The 9,280-nt window shown below is 48.8% G+C and overlaps 1 protein-coding gene across 1 annotated transcript in view; it reads left to right on the top strand.

Annotated features, from left to right (window-relative positions):
• The first annotated feature begins 542 nt into the window (after positions 1-542).
• Positions 543-9,280, top strand: part of LOC132834481 (paxillin-like) — a 42,705-nt gene continuing 33,967 nt past the window's right edge. The window contains exon 1 of the mRNA XM_060853396.1: positions 543-1,018. Coding sequence (XP_060709379.1) covers positions 1,006-1,018 — 13 coding nt within the window. The 5' untranslated portion in view covers positions 543-1,005. The remainder of the gene's footprint in view (positions 1,019-9,280) is intronic.

Here is a 9,280-nt window from a genome sequence, read left to right as displayed (position 1 = left end):
ACTCCCTACATGACATTCCTATCACTTAGTCTGTGTTTTTACCTTGATGACCTCCTGACCATCTGGAATATTGATCAATTTGTTAGGAGTCAGATAATAAAACACGTTTGCCGCATTCAGTTGTGCAGAAAGGTGTGAAATGCCACCTGCTGGATGGTGGGACTGGACTAGTCAGGTAGTTATTTTTGACTGTTTTCTGACTCACCCGCTGACGTCCAGAGCAAGTGGTCACAGCCTCAGGATGTGCAGGAAACCATTTTGGACTGAGATGAGGGAGAAACATCTTCACTCAGACAGTGGTCGAGAAGCAACGTCATATACTTAGGAGAGAAACGGAATCACCAGATATCCACAGTTAACAAAAAAAAATCCGTCCAGTTAATCCATGGAACACAACCACCGTCTAACCAATTTTTTTTTCCCAGCTCTGTATCACACAGAGGGTGGTGCATGTCTGGAATGAGCTGCCAGAGGAAGTGGTGGAGGCTGGTACAATTACAACATTTAAAAGGATTCTAAATGGGTACTTGAAGAGGAAGCGTTGAGAGGGATATGCACCAAGTGCTGGCAAGTGGGACGAGATTAGGTTGGGATATCTGGTCGGCATGGACGGGTTGGACCAAAGGGTCTGTTTCTGTGCTGTCCATCTCTATGACGACTTAGATTTCTAGTGGCTAAAGGTATTGAAGGTACCTGAGAGAGGAAAAGTGGGATAGGTGGGGTTCAGTAAGGGGAGAGGGAGGGTCTCGATGGGCCAATGAATCAGAGGCTGAGTAGGCAGAATGGAGGGAGAGGGAGGAGGTGTGGTGGGTTCCTCTGACTACCCCGGATTTCAGATCAGCGCCGTATGAGTCAAAGTGGGGTGAGTCTGCATTTCCTGAGAGGCGGAGAACAGCGAGAGAGAGAGAGAGAGGTGAGAGTCCAATTACCTCCACCCAGAGAGAGACACCTCAAGAATAACAGCAGTCAAGAGGGCAAGATTCTTGTCCTTCTGCCCTTGCCCCCATGGACGAACTGGGTAAGTCACCAATAACACCTGCCTGTGCAAAGAGAGAGAGAGAGAGTTACGGCAGTAGAGAGAAAAGACTAGGAGGCAGAGAAAGGGAGTTTCCAAAGCTTGTGAGTTGAACTCTTGTGAGTCTATGAGAGGAGTCGGTGGAAACAGTGCATTTTTCTGTGTCAGTGATTTGCACAATCCTGTCACATCAGTCACCTATCCTCTCCCCGTGTCAAGGACACAGCGTCTCACACTGCCCCTGGGGCAAGTTCCCCTTCGAGCCCCTCACCGCCCTAATTTGGAAATATATCACCATCCCTTCAGTGTGGCTGGATCAGAATCCTGGAATTCCCTCCCTCCCTCAGGGATGTTGTGGGTCTACCCACAGCACATGGACTGCAGCGGGTCAAGGAGACAGGTCAACCATTCCCCCCCACCCGGTCCCATAGCTTCTGAAGGGGGGAACTACGGATGGGGCAATAAATGCTATGTTCAGCCAGGGACACCCACGTCTTGCGTGTGGATTTTTAAAAACGTCGTGAAACACGATCTTCCCACAAAATTTGAAGGCTAGTCCACAATTCTCGCATTTATTCATCACGTATAAACCCCACCAGTGCGCACGGTTGGAGATTGCAACTTCTCTTTTCACGATTCGGTTTTGAGTTGGGTTTCTGGATTAATCATCCTTTGTCACTGCTGCTATTTAACAGCAAAATTCTGTGAACGGAAACGCCAGCAGTTGGAGTGCTAGTTCTGCAGGGCTGCGGTTTCAGAACGGGGGAAGAGTACGTCTCAGAGTAGGTTGCGCGCTCATCTGTTTCGCTTCTCGTTTTGATCGCAGCTGCTTTTGTGAGCGCCAAAGGAGACCGTGAGCGAAATCGACTGAAATGCTTCGCGCAAAAAAAAAAATGCTGGGCACAAATTGCTGGTCCCTTGAGCAAGTTGGGATCCTGTGTCAGACTAATCGAAAAGATATCGGTTGCAATGAGCAAGCCTGAGGTTTCCCCTTGGAAGTGTTTGCAGGAGCTCAATGCTCAGCCTGCAGAGGCATGAGCAAGCGGCTTCCTGTTGTGGTCCTCTCACTTCCTCTGACAGGGTGGTGGGGGGGGGGGGAATTCGATATGAGTCAGCCGTCCACGCCAGGCTGGCATCTGGGGTCAGCCCTCGGGAGTTAACACCTACAATCCTGGCTTGTGAAGCCCTCAGGGTAGAGCTCCACACCTCTCACCCGGGGTGTCGAACCCTACCACCGAAGCAGACCCCCAAACTCAATCCAATCCCCTGGAGCGAGGGATAAGATGTGAGAGGGTGTTCCACACCGTGGAATCTGTACAGTGTGGAAACTGGTCTGTTGGCCCAACAAGTCCACAACAGCCCTCTGAAGGGTAGCCCACCCAGGTCATTTTCTCCTGACTAATGCACCCACACGACACATCCTGGACACTATGGGAATTTCCCACGGCCAAACCACCCAAACCTACACATCCCTGAACACTATGGGTAATTTAGCACGGCCAACCGACCCTAACCTACACATCCCTGAACACTACTGGGTAATTTAGCACGGCCAATCCACCCTAACCTACACATCCCTGAGTACTATGGGTAATTAAGCATGGCCAACCCACCCGAACCTACACATCCCTGAACACTATGGGTAATTTAGCATGGCCAACCCACCCTAACCTACACATCGCTGAGCACTATGGGTAATATAGCATGGCCAAACCACCCTAACCTACACATCCCTGAGCACTATGGGTAATTTATCATGGACAACCCACCCTAACCTACACATCCCTGAACACTAGGGTGGGTTGACCATGCTAAATTACCCCATAGTGTTCAGGGATGTGCAGGTTAGGGTGGATTGGCCATGCTAAATTACCCATAGTGTTCAGGGATATGTAGGTTACGGTGGATTGGACATGCTAAATTACCCATAGTGCTCAGGGATGTGTAGGTTAGGGTGGATTGGCCATGCTAAATTACCCATAGTGTTCAGGGATGTGTAGGTAAGGGTGGGTTGGCCGTGCAAAATTACCCACAGTTTTCAGGGATGTGTAGGTTAGGGTGGATTGGTCATGCTAAATTACCCATAGTGTTCAGGGATGTGTAAGTTAGGGTGGATTGTCCATGCTAAATTACCCCATATTGCTCAGGGATGTGTAGGTTAGGGTGGATTGGCCGTGCTAAATTACCCCGTAGTGTTCAGGGATGTGTAGGTTAGGGTGGGTTGACCGTGCTAAATTACCCCATAGTGTTCAGGGATGTGTAGGTTAGGTTGGATTGGCAATGCTAAATTACCCATAGTGTTCAGGGATGTGTAGGTTAGGGTGGATTGGACATGCTAAATTACCCATAGTGTTCAGGGATGTGTAGGTTAGGGTGGATTGGCCATGCTAAATTACCCATAGTGTTCAGGGATGTGTAGGTAAGGGTGGGTTGTCCGTGCTAAATTACCGATAGTGTTCAGGGATGTGTAGGTTAGGGTGGATTGGTCATGCTAAATTACCCATAGTGTTCAGGGATGTGTAGGTTAGGGTGGATTGTCCATGCTAAATTACCCCATAGTGCTCAGGGATGTGTAGGTTAGGGTGGATTGGCCGTGCTAAATTACCCATAGTGTTCAGGAATGTGCAGGTTAGGGTGGATTGGCCGTTCTAAATTACCCCATAGTGTTCAGGGATGTGTAGGTTAGGGTGGGTTGACCGTGCTAAATTACCCCATAGTGTTCAGGGATGTGCAGGTTAGGGTGGATTGTCCATGCTAAATTACCCCATAGTGTTCAGGGATGTGTAGGTTTGGGTGGATTGGCCGTGCTAAATTACCCACAGTGTTCAGGAATGTGTAGGTTAGGGTGGATTGGCCGTGCTAAAAAACCCCGTAGTGTTCAGGGATGTGTAGGTTAGGGTGGGTTCCCCGTGCTAAATTACCCCATAGTGTTCAGGGATGTGTAGGTTAGGGTGGATTGGCCGTGCTAAATTACCCATAGTGTTCAGGGATGTGTAGGTTAGGGTGAATTGGCCATGCTAAATTACCCCATAGCGTTCAGGGATGTGTAGGGTAGGGTGGGTTGGCCGTGCTAAATTACCCACAGTGCTCAGGGATGTGCAGGTTAGGGTGGGTTAGCCATGCTAATTTACCCATAGTGTTCAGGGATGTGTAGGTTAGGGTGGGTTGGCCTTGCTAAATTACCCATAGTGGTCATGGATGTGTAGGTTAGGGTGGGTTGCCCATGCTAAATTACCCATAGTGCTCAGGGATGTGTAAATTAGTGTGGGTTGGCCATGGGAAATTACCCCATAGTGTTCAGGGATGTGCAAGTTAGCGTGGATTGGCCATGCTAAATTACCCCATAGTGTTCAGGGCTGTGCAGGTTAGCGTGGATTGGCCTTGCTAAATTGCCCATAGTGCTCAGGGATGTGCAGGTTAGGGTGTGTTGGCCATGCTAAATTGCCCCATAGCGTTCAGGGATGTGTAGGTTAGGGTGGATTGGCCATGCTAAATTGCCCCATAGTGCTCAGGGATGTGTAGGTTTGGGTGGATTGGCCGTGCTAAATTACCCACAGTGTTCAGGAATGTGCAGGTTAGGGTGGATTGGCCGTGCTAAATTACCCCGTAGTGTTCAGGGATGTGTAGGTTAGGGTGGGTTCACCGTGCTAAATTACCCCACAGAGTTCAGGGATGTGTAGGTTAGGGTGGATTGGCCGTGCTAAATTACCCATAGTGTTCAGGGATGTGTAGGTTAGGGTGAATTGGCCATGCTAAATTACCCCATAGCGTTCAGGGATGTGTAGGGTAGGGTGGGTTGGCCGTGCTAAATTACCCACAGTGCTCAGGGATGTGCAGGTTAGGGTGGGTTGGCCATGCTAATTTACCCATAGTGTTCAGGGATGTGTAGGTTCGGGTGGGTTGGCCTTGCTAAATTACCCATAGTGCTCAGGGATGTGTAGGTTAGGGTGGGTTGGCCATGCTAAATTACCCATGGTGCTCAGGGATGTGTAAATTAGGGTGGGTTGGCCATGGGAAATTACCCCATAGTGTTCAGGGATGTGCAAGTTAGCGTGGATTGGCCATGCTAAATTACCCCATAGTGTTCAGGGCTGTGCAGGTTAGCGTGGATTGGCCTTGCTAAATTGCCCATAGTGCTCAGGGATGTGCAGGTTAGGGTGTGTTGGCCATGCTAAATTGGCCCATAGCGTTCAGGGATGTGTAGGTTAGGGTGGATTGGCCATGATAAATTGCCCCATAGTGCTCAGGGATGTGTAGGTTTGGGTGGATTGGCCGTGCTAAATTACCCACAGTGTTCAGGAATGTGCAGGTTAGGGTGGATTGGCCGTGCTAAATTACCCCGTAGTGTTCAGGGATGTGTAGGTTAGGGTGGGTTCACCGTGCTAAATTACCCCATAGTGTTCAGGGATGTGTAGGTTAGGGTGGATTGGCCGTGCTAAATTACCCATAGTGTTCAGGGATGTGTAGGTTAGGGTGAATTGGCCATGCTAAATTACCCCATAGCGTTCAGGGATGTGTAGGGTAGGGTGGGTTGGCCGTTCTAAATTACCCACAGTGCTCAGGGATGTGCAGGTTAGGGTGGGTTGGCCATGCTAATTTACCCATAGTGTTCAGGGATGTGTAGGTTCGGGTGGGTTGGCCTTGCTAAATTACCCATAGTGCTCAGGGATGTGTAGGTTAGGGTGGGTTGGCCATGCTAAATTACCCATGGTGCTCAGGGATGTGTAAATTAGGGTGGGGTGGCCATGGGAAATTACCCCATAGTGTTCAGGGATGTGCAAGTTAGCGTGGATTGGCCATGCTAAATTACCCCATAGTGTTAAGGGCTGTGCAGGTTAGCGTGGATTGGCTTTGCTAAATTGCCCATAGTGCTCAGGGATGCGTAGGTTAGGGTGGGTTGGCCATGCTAAATTACCCATAGTGCTCAGGAATGTGTAGGTTATGTTGGGTTGGCCATGCGAAATTACCCCATAGTGTTCAGGGATGTGCAGGTTAGCGTGGGTTGGCCATGCTAAATTACCCATAGTGTTCAGGGATGTGCAGGTGAGCGTGGATTGGCCATGCTAAATTACCCATAGTGTTCAGGGATGTGTAGGTTAGGGTGGGTTGGACGTGCTAAATTACCCATAGTGCTCAGGGATGTGCAGGTGAGGGTGGATTGGCCATGCTAATTTACCCATAGTGTTCAGGGATGTGTAGGTTAGGGTGGGTTGGCCATGCTAAATTACCCATTGTGTTCAGGGATGTGTAGGTTAGGGTGGATTGGCCATGCTAAATTACCCATAGTGTACAGGGATGTGTAGGTTAGGGTGGGTTGACCATGCTAAATTACCCATAGTGCTCAGTGATGTGTAGGTTAGGGTGGGTTGGCCATGCTAAATTACCCATAGTGCTCAGAGATGTGTAGGTTAGGGTGGGTTGGCCATGCTAAATTACCCACAGTGCTCAGGGATGTGTAGGTTAGGGTGGGTTGGCCATGCTAAATTACCAATAGTGCTCAGGGATGTGTAGGTTAGGGTGTTATGGCGATGCTAAATTACCCCATAGTGTTCTGTGATGCGTAGGTTAGGGTGGGTTGGCCATGCTAAATTACCCATAGTGCTCAGGGATGCGTTGGTTAGGGAGGGTTGGCCATGCTAAATTACCCATAGAGGTCAGGGATGGGTAGGTTAGGGTGGGTTGGCCATGCTAAAGTACCCATAGTGCTCAGGGATGTGTAGGTTAGGGTGGATTGGCCGTGCTAAATTACCCAGTAGTGTTCAGGGATGTGTAGGTTAGGGCGGGTTGGCCGTGCTAAATTACCCATAGTATTCAGGGATGTGAAGGTTAGGGTGGGTTGGCCATGCTAAATTACCATAGTGCTCAGCGATGTGTTGGTTAGGGTGGGTTGGCCATGTTAAATTACCCATAGTGTTCAGGGATGTGTAGGTTAGGGTGGGTTGGCCATGCTGAATTACCCATAGTGTTCAGGGATGTGTAGGTTAGGGTGGATTGGCCATGCTAAATTACCCATAGTGTTCAGAGATTTGTAGGTTTGGGTGGATTGTCCCTGCTAAATTACCCATAGTGTTCAGGGATGTGTCGGTTAGGGTGGATTGGCCGTGCTAAATTACCCCATAGTGTTCAGGGATGTGTAGGTTAGGGTGGGTTGGCCGTGGAAAATTAACACATAGTGTTCAGGGAAGTGAAGGTTAGGGTGAATTGGCCATGCTAAATTCCCCCATAGTGCTCAGGGATTTGCAGGTTAGGTTGGATTGGCGATGCTAAATTACCCATAGTGTTCAGGGATGTGCAGGTTAGGGTGGATTGGACATGCTAAATTACCCATAGTGTTCAGGGATGTGGAGGTTAGGGTGGATTGGCCATGTAAATTACCCCATAGTGTTCAGGGATGTGTAGGTTAGGGTGGATTGGCCATGATAAATTACCCCATAGTGCTCAGGGATGTGCAGGTTAGGTTGAATTGGCAATGCTAAATTACCTATAGTGTTCAGGGATGTGTAGGTTAGGGTGGATTGGCCATGCTAAATTACCCCATAGTGTTCAGGGATGTGGAGGTTAGGGTGGATTAGCCATGCTAAATTACCCCATAGTGTTCAGGGATGTGTAGGTTAGGGTGGGTTGGCCATGTTAAATTACCCATAGTGTTCTGGTATGTGTAGGTTAGGGTGGATTGGCCATGCTAAATTACCCCATAGTGCTCAGGGATGTGTAGGTTAGGGTGGATTGGCCATGCTAAATTTCCCCATAGTGTTCAGGAATGTGTAGGTTAGGGTGGATTTGCCATGCTAAATTACACCATCGTGCTCAGGGATGTTCAGGTTAGGGTGGATTGGCGATGATAAATTACCCCATAGTGTTCAGGGATGTGTAGGTTAGGGTGGATTGGCCATGCTAAATTACCCATAGTGTTCAGGGATGTGTAGGTTAGGGTGAGTTGGCCGTGCTAAATTACCAGTAGTGTTCAGGGATGTGTACATTAGGGTGGATTTGTCATGCTAAATTACCCATAGTGTTCAGGGATGTGTAGGTTAGGGTGGATTGGCCATGCTATATTACCCCATAGTGCTCAGTGATGTGTAGGTTAGGGTGGATTGGCCATGCTAAATTACACCATTGTGTTCAGGAATGTGTAGGTTACGGTGGTTTGGCCGTGCTAAATTACCCCATAGTGTTCAGGGATGTGTAGGTTAGGGTGGATTGGCCATGATAAATTACCCATAGTGTTCAGGGATGTGTAGGTTAGGGTGGATTGGCCGTGCTAAATTACCCCATAGTGTTCAGGGATGTGTAGGTTTGGGTGGGTTGGCCATGCTAAATTACCCCATAGTGTTCAGGGATGTGTAGGTTAGGGTGGGTTGGCAATGCTAAATTAACCCATAGTGCTCAGGGATGTGCAGGTGAGGGTGGTTTGGCGATGCTAAATTACCCATGGTGTTCAGGGATGTGTAGGTTAGGGTGGATTGGCCATGCTAAATTACCCATAGTGCTCAGGGATGTGCAGGTTAGGGTGGGTTGGCCATGCTAAATTACCCATAGTGTTCAGGGATGTGTAGGTAAGAGTGGGTTGGCCATGCTAAATTACCCCATAGTGCTCAGGGATGTGCAGGTTAGGGTGGGTTGGCCATGCTAAATTACCCATAGTGTTCAGGGATGTGTTGATTAGGGTGGGTTGGCCATGCTAAATTACCCGTAGTGCTCAGGGATGTATAGGTTAGGGTGGGTTGGCCATGCTAAATTACCCACAGTGATTATGGATGTGTAGGTTAGGGTGGGTTGGCCATGCTAAATTACACCATAGTGCTCAGGGATGTGTAGGTTAGGGTGGGTTGGCCATGCTAAATTACCCCATAATGTTCAGGGATGTGCAGGTTAGGGTGGATTGGCCATATTAAATTACCCATAGTGTTCAGGGATGTGTAGATTAGGGTGGATTGGCGATGCTAATTTATCCCATAGTGTACAGGGATGTGTAGGTGAGAGTGGATTGGTCATGCTAAATTACTCTCTAGTGTTCAGGGATGTGTCGGTTAGTGTGGATTGGCCATACTATATTACCCATAGTGTTCAGTGATGTGTAGGTTAGGGCGGACTGGCCGTGCTAAATTACCGCATAATGTTCAGGGATATGTTGGTTAGTGTGGGTTGGCAATGCTAAATTACCCATAGTGCTGAGGGATGTGTAGGTTAGGGTGGGTTGGCCATGCTAAATGACCCATAGTCATCAGGGATGTGTAGGTTAGGGTGGGTTGGCCATGCTAAATT

This window comes from Hemiscyllium ocellatum, chromosome 40 (genome assembly GCF_020745735.1).
Source record: "Hemiscyllium ocellatum isolate sHemOce1 chromosome 40, sHemOce1.pat.X.cur, whole genome shotgun sequence".
Classification (NCBI taxonomy): domain Eukaryota; kingdom Metazoa; phylum Chordata; class Chondrichthyes; order Orectolobiformes; family Hemiscylliidae; genus Hemiscyllium; species Hemiscyllium ocellatum.
The sequence above is the reverse complement of the archived record's forward strand: the minus strand, read 5'-3'. Positions and strand labels throughout refer to the sequence as shown.